This window comes from Dipteris shenzhenensis, chromosome 6, assembly GCF_047967505.1.
Source record: "Dipteris shenzhenensis isolate YYH24624 ecotype China chromosome 6, Dip_SZ_1.0, whole genome shotgun sequence".
NCBI lineage: Eukaryota > Viridiplantae > Streptophyta > Polypodiopsida > Gleicheniales > Dipteridaceae > Dipteris > Dipteris shenzhenensis.
The window spans coordinates 14813117-14827964 of NC_141601.1; the positions used below are offsets into that span (position 1 = coordinate 14813117).

Here is a 14848-nt window from a genome sequence, read left to right on the forward strand (position 1 = left end):
CAGAAAAATCTTGTCTGTGGTGGGATTGTAGGGACGATAGCCTTTGCTTTTACTATACCCAACAAAGATACACTTTAGTGCCTTATCTGACAACTTATGTCGAAACTCCACAGGCACGTGGGCATATACAACACATCCAAAAACACGAAAGTGATCCGCTGAAGGCTTCCTCCCATGCCAAGAAGCCTTAGGGGAGTGATTGTCTTCAAAGCCTTTGTGGGAGCGTGATTCAAAACATAATTGGTACACATGAGGCCTTCTAGCCAAAATCTGTGAGGCAACTTCTTGCAATTGAGCATGCATCTATCCATCTCCATGAGAGTTCAATTTTTTCGCTTAGCTTTGGAATCACCCTCATCCATATGTGTATGAGATAGCTCTCTCTTCAGGAATGAGACTCGAGCATCATTTCTGGCTGCAAACATGCTCTCTAAAATATCCCAAGCTGCCTTCGAGGTCTTGCATGACCGAATGTGAGGAATTATAAATCTTTTGACAGAAAGGGAAATGACTGAAAGAACTTGTGCATCACGTGAATCCCACCTTTTCTGTTTCACTGTGGGAGCCACCAAGCAGCAACTGCTGCTACTACCACTTGTCTTGCACCTTGACCTCTACCCCTGCCTCCACCTGTAGAAGTGACAGGTGTAGCCACAGTTTCTGGCCTTGTCTCATCTCCATTGACATAATCCCATAGATGTTTGCCAACTAGGATGTTGTGCAGCATAAAGCTCCACAAGGAGTAGTTGGTGCCATCCAACTTATCCTCTTGTGTGAGGACTCCAAAGATGTCATTGGGATTGTTCAGAGCCATATCTGCTAGACAACTAAAAAATGCAGCAAACTAGACAAGTGAAATCCCTTCTTGGGATGTAAAATGCACAACTAAAATCTGCAAAAAATCTGCCCAAAATGACAATTTGCTGTCACAGCCTATCAAAGGCTTAAAATGCACCAAAATGCTCTGCAAATGCCCAAAATTTGCAAAATCTGCAAAAAATTGCAAATGTCTGCAATGTGACTCCAACTGAGTCCAAAATTGAGTGCAAAACTCCCAAATTATCTGTCCACTGACAAATTGCATCCAAAATGCAAAAGCCCCGAATTCCTGCAAGAATTTGCAATTGAAAGAGGGCAAATTGACCAAAAGCCCTAAATTTTGCAATTATCTGCAGAAGCCCCAAATTTTACCTGCAAGATTGCAAGCAAAACCAAAAAGCGTCAAATTTTTGGAGCATATTATGCAACCTGATTGCAATGTATGTAACAAACAAAATACCCCAAATGTTCTTCCAAAATATTTGCCAATCAATGGCTATCTGCACAATGCACCACAAAGTGACGCTTGTATGGACGAGGACAACGGGTTGGAAGCATGCGGGTTGTACGACAAGATCTGTGCAATAGGGATGGCGATTGAAGTCCGTACAGTCGTACGGATTGTATGGATGAGCTGGTATGAAAATGTTGTACGGACGACCACAGCAGCAGGAGCACGAGCAACAAAATCGAACGGGAGGAGCTTGGGCTGAGGTAGGGGCTCAACGAGGCTCTGGTACCAAATGTTGAAGTTGGGAGCAAGAAGCAAGAGAGAGCAGAGAGCAAAACAAGCTTGAATAGATAAGTTAGCAAGACTACAAGTGAGGAGGTGGTTTTGTCTAAGTGACAAAACCACACTAACCCACTAACTGTGGTTAGGGGGAAAAACCTCTAGTGAGGGAAAAGTGCCCATAACTCACTTATGGATTACATTGGCAACTGCCTAGAATATGCCAATAATTCTAACACACATGAGACATGAAAGATCCCTTTCTGTATTACAAGGCATGAAGAAAGAATCATTAGCATACGCCTGGGAAATCAGTGTCCTTCTACAAGATATTTCCAGACCCTTCAATGCGCCTGTAGGTACTAAATTATCCATGTAACAAAGCATAGGATTAGTAGCTATGGCATAAAACATAGCATTGAGAGGACAGCCTTGTTGTACTGAACAAAAAAATGTCCATTGATCTGTAATATCACCTGTCAAAATGGCTATAGCCTTACTATCTTGATTTAGCCAGTAAATAAGATTCTGCATTTCCCCCCCCAAGCCAGGAATTTCATGGTCAACAAGATGGAATCTCAATCAAAAGCCTTTGCCATATCAGCCTGTAGTAGGAGAACATCCCGATCAATGACTTAGCATATTCGATCCCCACATGTGCATTAGCAATATTATCTATAATATGTCTACGTGGAGTAAAGCCAGAGTGCATGGGATGCAGCCCCTCATGCAATTAATCCTTGATACAGGCTACTGTCATCTTAGCAACTAGCTTATACCACTGAGTGGGATGCCAATAACCAAAAGCAGAGGGTGATGTGCAAAAGCAAAGAGCACTTAATGGCAGCCCAAGGTTGATCCCCTTGCAGAAATTGCAGCATCATTTTGCCCTTATGAGCAAGGACATAAATATGAATGTTGAGAATATTTAAACCCCCATGCATCTTTGGCGAGCTGAGACATTGCATTGAAAGCAATCTGAAACTTTTTTTGCCATGTTTGGATCGCCAAAAAGTTTCCATAATGGTTGACATACTGCCTTGCCAAACATGATCAACGGCAGGTAAATTGAATGTATGCCACCAAAATGGATTGGACGATTCTAAGGCCAACATGTAATGGGCAAGTTGCCAGTTTCCAGTATTCCAAAATTTTCTTCGATTTTGCAAGCACCCAATCAGTTTGTTGACGACGAGCAATCGTCCAACCCAAAGGATAACCAAGATGACGAACTATTTGAGTATGCGGAACAATTTTCCTCGGCCATAAAAGACTATGCTAGTCTTTAGAATGCAATGGCAAGAGCTTAGATTTCTGAAAACTCACATGTAGACCAGTAGCCAGGCCATATATATGTTAGAGCATGCATAAGGGAAGAAAGATCCTGCTCAGAATTCTTTGGAGTTAAAAAATAATCTTCAGCATATGCCTAAGCAACCATAGTGCGACTTTCAGGAATTTCAAGTCCATGTAAGATAATTGTGGCCACAAGATGATCCATGTATTGAAGCATTGGATGCGTGGCTAGCGCATACAACAGTGCACTTAGTGGACATTGTGGCGAACCGAACAATGGAGAGTCCAATTATCAGAAATATCCCCTAACATGGGGACACACATACACACACACACACATTTTTTGTGAAAACTTTTATGCTTTATATCACAAAATAGCTATCCCAAAATGAGATATGCCAAAATACATCAACACATATTTCCCATACCCTCATTGCTCTACTTGAAGGGTTCGCCCGAGCAAAGGAGTCACTCTCGATATGGCCCATTGGATACAAAGACCATGGAGACCGTGTCCCCCACCACAACGAGAGATGACTTGACAGACACAGATATAGGATATTTTCTCAGCATCTCATAGGAGAGCCACCATGACACCTTCTTATGTGTTTTGACTCTGTGATTGAGTACTAGTTTTGAGTATTCATTTTAGTTTAGCATAGTGCTCAGCAATGGCCTTAGCGAGCCCTCTACTTCAACCCACAGTGGCTTGTATGAGTTACTCTCTGAGGTTGTACTTTGTCTAATAGGCCCGGGAGGCCTCCCGAAGACGGTAATACATCTTTCTTTCTTTCTTTCTTTCTTCTTTAGTGTAAAATCTTTCTTTTACAAGTTCTTACTACCTTTAGTGAATCAACAACTTAGAAACATGTTGCTTACTAGGATCTATGTAAGGTATAATTGAATTTTCTGTGAATGAACTACATGGATTTTTAAATTGCAATGGTGTTAGTTGTACTTGAGATTGGCACCTTTTAAGTGTCATGGTTATACCACCTTGTAGGCATCACCATTCATGTTCACCATGGATGTTTCATTCTTAATATAGCTCATTGATTTTCAACAGGTACCTGTACGCCATTTAGTTTTCATGGTCCATGGCATTGGGCAAAGACTTGAGAAGGCAAATTTTGTAAATGATGTGGTTGCCTTTAGACATATAGCATCAAGTCTTGCTGAAAAACACCTCACAACTCATCAACAAATGAGTCAAAGAGTCTTGTTTATCCCATGTCAGGTATGCACCTATAGATAGATGCATGAATTTTCTAATGCTATGTAGATTGCATTTCGAATTCTCTATTTTACTTACGCAAAACCGTTCCCTCGGTTGCTGACCACAAAATAAAATTTTAATGAAAAATCTTTTGTCCTTTTTGCCAACAGAAAAATTAAGGACCCCTCCCTCTCAAATCTACCAATTTCATTAGGCAAATTGAAATCTTTATTAGGCCCAACATATAACTTGATTGGTGATTTCTTTTAAAAAAGTAAAACATAGTATAAATTAAAATTGTGTGTGTGCATGTACACATGTGTAGAGTCAAATTCATGGTGGTGTGCGCACATGCTCACACTTAGTGTGCCTTTTTTTTCTTGTATTTAATTTTTTCTGAATTGTATATGCTTTAATTTTTATTTATTTTTAATTGAAAAGACTTCTATTAAGTTTGAAAACACCCCCAAGAAGCTACATCCAAGAGAGATACTTTTGTCAGAGTTTGGAGAGGATCTCCTTTCTTCTTAGAGTTCTTTAGGTCTGAGGTGGCATTTTCAGCCTCCACCTTGGATTTTTGTCACCTCTTTTTGAGCTGGTTTTTTTCTCATGCATGGCATGATGTACTCCCGCATTAGAGCTTGCTCTTGCGGTTTTCATTCATACTTAATGAAGTAATCTTTCAAGAGCAATGCTCATGGTAGAAAACATTATGCATTGCATGAAAAACAAATAACATGAGTGGGCAAACAATCCACTAAGCAAGAAGAGCTACTAAAGAACTACGATCAAACCTGTGGTGGACTCTGAGAAAAAAGGGGAGCCACTCCACTTCCTTAGGAAAATTTTCCTCTTGCCACATGCCGTCCGAAAAGACGCCTGCATGTGCACCTAAATGGCCATCAACGTGTGTACATGGTCTGTCCAAATACTAGCCAATGTGTGAGAAGGACAAACTTGGGAGCCATCAAGAGCCTCTATGCATCTAGATATCCACACATGCCACACTGAAATGCTTGCTAAAATCTTCTAAAACGTCATCTAAAGAGCATGACTTAACTAAATGTCCATGAACCAAAAGAGTCCGAGAAGAGTCATGCCTCTCGTAAAAGACCTCGGACCTTGAAAGAGAGAGCCAAGCCATTGAGCCCTAGGTTATGAAGAAGGCGGAGGGCTCAAAGGTCTAGCAATCCCTTCCAGATAAACCTCTCCTATCTGTAACCCCATAAACTATGTTGAATGGAATCCTCAACAAAAAGGCAAAGATGAACCTAGGGGAATTTGATCCTAGTTTGGGTCTAGGTACCAACAAGAAGTCAAGAAACACTGCTCCACACCACCCAAAATCCTGACAGGCTCAAGAATAGCATCACATGAATATCCTCATCCATGGACTTGGGTAACTCGCCTCCATAGTGAACATAAAAAACCAAGGCATCCCCACTTTACCTAGCCCCATGAGTTAAAGTGATCCTTGACGTGATCCTTGACATTGTAAAATCTCCAAGCCATGTGGAGTGATGGTAAGGCCTTCCATTTGTGAAAACCCAATCCCTCAATTCTCATTCTGCTTAGAGGTGACTTACTAATTGAGGCTTATAATCATCCGGAAGATTTCTGAAATCCTTTCAAGAACCCAAAGCGGCACTCCCTCCCATCTAGACCACTGCATGTAACCAAAAGTCCGAAGGGGTATGGCACAACCATCAAGTATGCTGTCATTCCACATGATTGGTTACCTGTCAGTTTGTTCGAAAAATAAGATAGAGCATTTGCGGAAGTTACCCATGAAGCTACCCAAATCCCTTTCACAATGGCAGCCATAAGAGGGGAGGAAGGAACCCTACGAGGCGCCGAGGTAAAGATCCACCTGGGACTAGCCATCCAATCCACAGCCGAGGAAGGAGAGAGCAGGACTATATGCAATGAATGAATAAAATCTTTCCAAGGCTTATCGTCGCAAAATGCCCTTGAGCAGAACCTTGCAAAGCAAGGCCCTGCACTACAGCTTTGGATCAATAATATTGAGGCACCCTTCTTGTGTGGGGAGAGTCAGGATCTCCCTAACCACTATGGCTTTGCTATCAATAGAAACATAAGCCCACTCCACAAGAAATTATTTGTCAGCCTTTTGAGATGAGTGATGCATTCTGTAGAGTGGCACCAACAAGAACAAATAAACCAATGCAGTGGGTAGCAGTACTTGGTTGACAGCTACCACTCTGAAAGCAAGGTCAAGTCTAATTGAACTCTAAAAGAGGAGTTTTCTCTTGACACTCTCCAACACAAGATTAATTTATGTGGAGGAGAGGATCCATGTTGTCTTGGCAGTCCAAGTATCTAATAGAGACACCCCCATCAGCCCCCCAATTTGGGGTGTCCTCATCCGCTAATCCTGAAGCCATTGGATTTATTCCAATTGATATGTGCACCTGCTACTAGAGATCCCAAGGCTAGCCTCAAAGATGTGAGAATCTAGGGATTGGCATTGGATTTATTTGAATTGATATGTGCACCTGTTGCTAGAGAACAAAATAGATCCAAGGCTACCCTCAAAGATGTTGGAATCTAGGGATTGGCATATGAAAAAAGAGCAACTCGATCAGCAAGCTTATTGTCCAAGATCTCCTCATCTTGCCTTAACGGAAGTCTTAGTCCAATAAGGTTGGTTTGAGATCTCAGCGAGATACTCGAAGAGAAAGGTGCACGAGTGCATCCCTGTTGGACTGATGTGGAAATCTAAAATCTCTTTCTCCCATCCTCTCTAATAACCACTTGGTTGTGGGCTGATATGTACAATGAAGAGACCCTTCCAATCCAAGCATCTGAAAACCAAGTCATAGAATGGTACCCTCCAAGAAACCCCAATCTACTCTGTCGTAAGCTTTTGAAAATCCAAGAGTAGAATGGCTAACTCCTGGCTACTTTGCGTAGCCTATTCCGAGGCCTCCCAAAAGGAAAAATATGCTTCATTCATGCACAAAGCTCGTCTTCGTATCATGAATGAGATCTAGAAGAAAGATTTACAAACACAAACTGAGTGCTTTTGCCAAGATCTTAGAGTGCCCAAAAGAGTGATTGACCTCTATTGGGAAACCCAATTTCTGCACCCTCCCTTTGGGATAAGATGAATGAGATCCTGTGTAAGTGAACTAGGCATAGCACCAGAGGCTTACTTGCCAGCACCAGAGGCTTACTTGCCATGCAAGGTCGAGGTAACTTGGTCCCTGATCATGTCCCAAAAGCAATGAAAAGGTGGGTTTCACCCCATCTAAGCTTGAAAACTTGGACTTGTAAAGGGCCAAAAAGTACAGTTCTAAATTCTAAATTGATGAAAGGTGCATCAAGTACTCTCATACCTAGTTACACCAATGCTAGAATAGCGTGCAAAACCCTATTACTGGCATCTTCTCTAGCAGGCGTGTCAAGACCTACAGAAAGAAGAGGTGTGTAAAAATCAGTAGTAGCAATACAAAAGATGGCATCACGATCTAACTGTAAAATGCCGTCGAAGTCAATAAGCTAAGAAACACTTTCTCTACCATGTCTCAGTGCTCTGAGTAAAAGAACTTGTCGATGAGCCCTTGCTACTACAACAAGATGCTCCTGAACCCAAGCATCTATAGGCCACTTCTTCTCTTCTCTCTAAAAGGTTGCTAACTACTATTGAAGGCTAACCTCTCGTTTGAGAATCTCAAGTCTCTTGTTACCAGCGATAGAGTGATAGAAATCACTAATACCAATGAGGGCTGTGCGGCAAGTGAAGGAGAAGGCACTCCACCCGACATATGGAGACCCAAATATGCGCCACGGCCTCCATGAGGCCCTCCTCAAGTACTAGAAAGTGATCCGAGGTGAAAACATGTGGTGAAATGGATACACAAAGATGCCTCTAGCAAATTCCTAGTAATTAACGTAAAATCTATCAATCCATGCATTGAGCGGAATTAACATCTTGTGTTTGACTATGAGAATGAGAAAGAGTGAGCTAGAGTGTGAAAGACATCATCTATTCAAGAATCTTTGACGTTGAATCGGAAGAGAGTGAATACAACCTTCCCTTCTGTCACACATTTATATTCCTCCCCAAGAAATAAAGAGAAATCTTTTATTTCGACTTTGGTCAAAGAAAGTTGACTCTTGTTAACTAGAATTAGTTTCCTTTTCATTTGCATTGATTGGTTAGTGAACATTGTGGGGACGTCCACAAGGGACTAGGAATAGTCCAAGAACTAGAATGCATGCATCTAACTAACCTCTTATGGATTAAAGTGTTTAATATTGTTTGTGTAACATGCAGTTTGGAGATTGTTTGATTCCAAGACGTGATACCCAAAAGAGTGACCAGAAAGCAATTTACCTGACTTGGCACAATCTTTAACATCTAGCTTGTGCTTGTGAATATAGAGAATGTCAATAAGACTCCTAGTGTCACTTGGATGAAGCTAATTACCAATTAGTTGCCTTCAATGCGACAATGAGGAAGACTACCAAGACCCTAAATATTCCAGCTAACACTCATCAGCATGAGGAAGTAGACTAGAAAACCTTACTCAACCTAGTAGTGGAGACACCTCCCTCCTGTGAAGAACATATCCTGGAGTAGTAGAGAGGAAGGAAGTCCATAGGGAAAAGAACCCCCACACCTGTGAAAGTGGACGCTTTATCGGTAGGAAGTGGAAGAACAATGTCACCAAAGGTGGAGGGATCAAACTCTGCCTGTGCAAAATCATCCAGAGGAGAAAGAATTTCTATGAACCAAATGCGGCGCCAGAATATCAAATCCCTATGAAATCAGCTCCAATGACTCTCAAAGCCACCCTGAATCAATTCGCTGTAAATAGAGGGCTGTTGGAAAAATCGCAGCAGACAAGGGACCACCTGGAGCAATTCACAGCTAAATCTGATTTTCTAGGGGCAATTCACAGCAAGATGCAAATGTGTGCAATGCATGCAGAATTTGAATGCCAATTGGCCCTCCAATGGGGAAGAGCGCGCTCGTGAGAGTACTTGTTTTCTAATTTGACCTACATGCAAGGTGTGTGAGAGATGGCGGATGCATGCAAGGTGAATGAAGAATGCTACGTGAGATTCACAATGAAAGGGTGATACCCTTTCATTAATGTCCCTTGAGATCACTCAAGTTCCATCTCCCATTTACACCTACCCTTAGCCTATGACCCATGCATCTACCATTCAATGCACCTTAATGCACCCTTCCCTTCCTATCGCCCCTAGGACCTACATTTTTATTAATAAAATAAGTATCACATGTCCAAATTTGATGCCGTCTGAAGTGGCGGCTCCACAGCTTGACTAGTCCTATCTACTCAGATGATTAACTGCCACAACAAATCAGTCGGTGTCCATCATAATTACAAATACATATTACACCATTGGTGTAAAATATATAATAATGTTTTAATGTCTACTAATCACGGACTAGTGATTTCTCTTGTCATGACACTTCTTGAGAAGACTCACATGCAAAGCATTGTGAATCTTCTAAGTCTCGGGTTACTATAGTGGATGTGCGACTTCATTTATGGGCTCATTAACACAGAAGGGCCCATAATATCTAGGAGACAGCTTTGGGTATACTTTTTCTTTCCCTTTCATCTTTCTAAGACGTGCATATTCAAGCTTTTGCAGAACAGCCCCCTCCCCCCCCCCGACCTCTACATCGACCCCCTCCCCCCCGCCGCCTCGTCATTGAATCCCCTCCCCCCCTGCCTCTTCATCGCATGCCCCCTCCCTGTGTAGGCCTAGGGTCCAGCCCGAGGAGTGCCTCGCGCCATGAGGGGGGCTTGGTGCTCCCAGGACTTGTACAGGAAAACAGCTAGAAGTCAGTCGATGATTCAAGAAATGGGAAAGGGATAACAAGATAAAGAGACGGACAAAACCAAGAAAGATGACAAAAAAAAACAGCAAACACAACTGAAACTCGAGGATATGAACACATGCTAAAATCGAAACGGACTTGGGGTTGATAGCAGAGGAAAGGAGGGATCCACCTTAGCCTCAGCTTCAGCCTCAGTCTCTGCTTCTACCTCTACTTCAGCCCCCGCTTCAGCTTGAGTTTTAGTTTCAGGCCCCGCTACATCCTCATCTTCAACCTCAGTTTCAGCTGCAGCCTCTACATCCCCAGGTACAGTTAGTGCTAGCGACATACCCATGACATCAACCTCTTCCCTGTCACCACAATGTAAATATCCTAAGTCAAAGTACACTTGACCTTTTATCTGATCATAATTAAAGAGTTTTCATATGTGTTAATTATGGTCAAATAGTTCTTTTAATGGTCAAAGAAGTGACTACGGTCAAAGATACTTGACTCTGGTCAAGTAAGCCCGATTTCGGTTGGGGAGACTTGGTTTATTACCAAGAAGATTAACCGTGGTTAACCAGAGAACCACAGAGCTGACTATGGTTGGAGAGGGTTGACTTCGGTCAACGAGACTTGATACGCCAAGAGGGTTACCTACAGTTAACCAAGTTGCGCCAACTTCAGTTGGAGAGATGTGCCAGCTTTGGTTGGAGAGACTTGGCCATAATTAAGGTGCCACGACCATTGGTCAAAGCTCCTTAATTACGACCAAGAGAGTTGACTTTGGTCGACCAAGAATTGTGTTCTATGTTTTGTTCACATGTTTGTTCAGTGGGGATGCCCACCTGTGACTATTATTAGTCCACAGTTTATTATTTGCATGCAAAGCGCTAACAATTAATGGGTGCCATGGTGGTGCGCTTTAATTAATTGTTGCAGGTACTATGAGGGGCTAAAGACCCAAGTAATTTGGAGCGTAGCAAATATTTTGGAGGCCACCCGCGTGACCTAGTGCTACGAAGATCCCAAAAATTGCCCTTAGAGGCATGTAATAGGACTTAGTCTAGATTTTAGACAAGTGGCATGTTGCCATTTTGGAATGAGCTTGAAGCTCTTGTAAAATGAATTCACGTTTTGAATTTGTAACAGGCAGCTCTATGCTGAACTCTTGTACTCAGATTCTCTTGATGAATAAAAACCTCGGGGGGGTCCAGCCCGATGATTGTCTTGGGCCCTAGTGTATCTGTAGAGAGAGGGAGAGCAAGAGAGAGAGAGAGAGAGAGTTTGCAGAGTGTTTTTGTAATGAAGATTGCATTGGTATCAGAGCTTTGGTTCGCTGCCTTTCAAGACAGTGACGGTCTGAGGAAAAACGTGAGAACAGGATGAAGCAATGGTAATGAATGGCCGTCCCAAAAGCTTGCATGAAGATTGCAAATGGCGAAGGAAATGCCTACGCGATGCCTTTGATGGAGGTTTTTAGATGACGCGTGAGTATAGGAGTAAAGATCTATGCTGAGGGCCGGTGCACTGGAAGGAGCGTTGCTTGTTTCTCGTGTGATAGCAAGTAATTGACGTGGAAATAGGCTGTGCACGATATTGGGGACGTGACCGGTTATTGGTGCTGCTCCAAAGATGGACGGCTTTTGTTATATTTTTCTCTATCGTCGAAGTAATGTCAACCAGAAGAGCTGAGCTAGTTGCATAACCACACTGAGGCATCGTTGACCTTAAGGTGGAAACCTCGGACTTCTTGATTTTGGATCCTTGACCCTTGTGCATGAGCTCGAAATTTTGTGCAAGCTCATATGCACTCTCAAAATCTTGTGGCCTTAGCCGCTCTAAAGATCTCAGGGTAGATAGACAATCGACCACTTAGGGCTGCACCTACTCAAGCAACGTATATCATCTTGGGAACACGATGGTGACACCAAAGTTGAAGTTCAACTTGATTAGATTATCAAAACCAAGGCTTGGATACCAAAATCCTAGGCTATGGATCAAATATATACCTAGATTAATCCAAGAACATTCCCAAACTCCTCCTCTTAAAACACAACATAGTGCAGTTTCAATCTCATGATAGTCACTCATAAGGTTGAAAACCATAAACTCCATCACGCATAGCAAGGACTAGCTACTATGACATCCCACTAATGTCATCAATGCCCAACAGTGGGTGTAGACCATAGTATAAAAATATGCTCTCACACATACAAATCCACACCCACACATACTTGAGCATCCATTTATACAAAGTCTTACCTTAGCGACCGGAGACTCTCTCTTAGGGTTGGTGCACATGGTATTGAGGTCGATGGGAGCATCTGACGGAGGATGGTGTCGGTGATTTTAACGCGTGGGGAGATGCCTAACGCATAGTGACTTTTTCACGAAGGCGCAGGCGTGTTATTTGATAGAGATGCGGACGGAGATAATCGGCGTGGGCTGTGAGAAAATGCAAGGGCGATTTTTGACGAAGTGACACATGGTATTGACACGTGGCACACAAGCAAGCAAAGCGTGTTGACATGGAAGGTGTCCGTACTGATGACGTGGCATATGTACGTGACATGTGGCAGATAGCTAGGCGTTGCTGATGTGGCAGTACATGTGGCAGCCAGCTTAGATGCTGACGTGGCACTGACATGTGGCAGACAGGTGGCTAACCTGTGGTTAGTGTAACTCTGGTTAGCTGGACTCTGGTAAGAGGTCTAGTTAGTTGGCCTAACTAACTAGACTGGTTAGTGGAACCAGGTTTGACCAACTAACTCTGGGTGTAGTTAACCAGACTGTTACTGGTTAACCAGACCACAGTGGGTCGAGTTCAGTTGGGAGCCAACCAAACCAGACCAGAACTAGTCTAGTTAGTGTAACCAGCTGGTTACCCAACCAGTTACTATCCACAAAAAGAAAAAGAAAAGAAGAAGACAGTTGCAGAGACAGTTCTGGGCATCAATTTTCACTTATTTGTCAGACACAGCAGAAAAGCAGAGAAACCAGAGATTTGCATAAATAAAGAAATGCATGCCTTTGAGCAGTGAAAAAGGGGAAAACAGATGCATTGTGAGTGTCATTTGCAATAGCCAGAAAAGAAGCACACAGTTTTGAGTTCGTGCTTTGAGTTGACAGCCCGTTACTGGTACAAATTATGAATGCAATACCCCTCTTTTCTTTTGGGAAAGCAAAGGCTGAGTGCATAAGTTGCATACACAGTGTGTGTGAGAGTTGTAGATCTCAGACAAGTTGCAGAGATGGCTTCTCAGCAGCATGCCCAATCATCTCATGAGGGAATGGCAAAGTCTAACTAGGTACAGCAGGTTGAGGCTGTACAGATAAATAAAGAGAATGCCTATAGAGAATTGAGTACTCAGTTGGGAGAGGCAACAAGCAATCCCTTGTTTCGCAGGATGGTACAACCTCTTTTTGAGGGAAAGCCAAAGAAGCCTCCCTCTGGAGCAGATCAGGAAGAAGTGGTGGTGGGCAAAAAGAGGAAAATAGCAGGTCCTCTTCCCAAGAATAAGAAGGCGAAGCGTCATCACAATTCATCTAGTTCGTCTTCATCTTCTAGCTCTACCTCTTCATCCTCGACATCATCTCCTTCTTCGGAATCTTCAGAGTCAAAGAAGAAAAAGAAGAAGAAGAAGGAGTCCAGTAAGTAGGAAGATACTAAAGAATTCAAGGACGTTGGGAAGTCAGTAAGATTTGCCACTTACAATGGCCGGTATGGCCAAGCTGAAAAGGCTATGCAGTTCATAAGGCAGTTTGATGCTGCCTTCAGCCTGGAGAATTTCAGTGGTTTACACTTGACTGGTACAGCTAGTGCATGGTGGATAGCTAAAACAGCCAACTATGTAGCCCCCAGGAAATGGAAGGACTTCAAGAAAGCTTTCTATAAACAGTGTATTCCCAAACAGTTTCGGGATCATGTCCTTCTGGGTTGGGAGAGCATTCATATGGAAGCACAAGATACAGTTGAGTCTTACAACCACAAATTTTTTTTTTTCATGAAAAAGACTTCTATTAAGTAAGAACAAAAACCCGCGAGAGCAAGCTCAAAGCGGAATACATCATGAAATCATGAGGATAATAAAAAACCCCTCAGAGTGAGGTGGAAAGAAACCAAGGCTGAGGCCCTGTAGTAGATTCAGAGAAGAAAGGAGAATCCTTCCATTCCCTGAAGAAAGAAGCCCTCCTAGCTGAGGCTGCACGGGAGTCCCCCTGCATACCCATCCATACGGCCATCAGAGTGTGTACGATGTCTGTCCAGATACTAGCCAATGTGTGCGAGGGATGAACCTGAGTACCCTCCATAGCCTCTGTGCATCTGGCTCTCCAGATATACAACCACAAATTTTGGGATGCATACTTGCAGGTTTTGCCTTTCAAGAATATTTCTGACAAGACTCAACTCAGAAAGTACAGGGCTGGACTCACTCCAAAGATATAGGCCCAAGTGAACACCAAACGATATTTAAGAAATATGAGATCTTATGCATTCAGCCAATGTGGCTAGTCTCATGTACATGCAGGATCCTACTGGTGTGCCTTCACTACAGGCATGGTTACCAGGGGGTAAAAAGCCAACGACCCCCAAGTTTGAAACAAGAGAGTTTCCCAAGGCTCAGAAGAGGGGATCTCAGCCTCAGAAGCCGAGGGGAAACCAAGTGCAAAAGCCCTATAAGGGAAGACTACAGTTTACCCCTGAACAGATTGATACTTTCAGGAAAGAGGGTAAATGCTTCAGGTGCGGCAAAGAGGGGCATGTGGCTGCCTAGTGCCTAGAAAAGCCTTCAACTTCGAAGGGAAAAGAGGCAGAGAAGCCAATGGCAAGAGGAATTCTTGACATACTGGGTCATGTTTCAAACCCAGAAGAACGAGAATTGCTGCTATCATGGGGCAAAGTCAGAGACCGATTTTATTTGATCCAGGGGCTATTGATAACTTTATATGAGAGGATCTA

The 14848-nt window shown here is 43.0% G+C and overlaps 1 protein-coding gene across 1 annotated transcript in view; it reads left to right on the plus strand.

Annotated features, from left to right (window-relative positions):
- LOC147900830 (phospholipase SGR2-like) overlaps positions 1-14848 on the plus strand; it is a 210065-nt gene that overhangs the window by 86418 nt on the left and 108799 nt on the right. The window contains exon 8 of the mRNA XM_087375771.1: positions 3912-4082. Coding sequence (XP_087231897.1) covers positions 3912-4082 — 171 coding nt within the window. The remainder of the gene's footprint in view (positions 1-3911; positions 4083-14848) is intronic.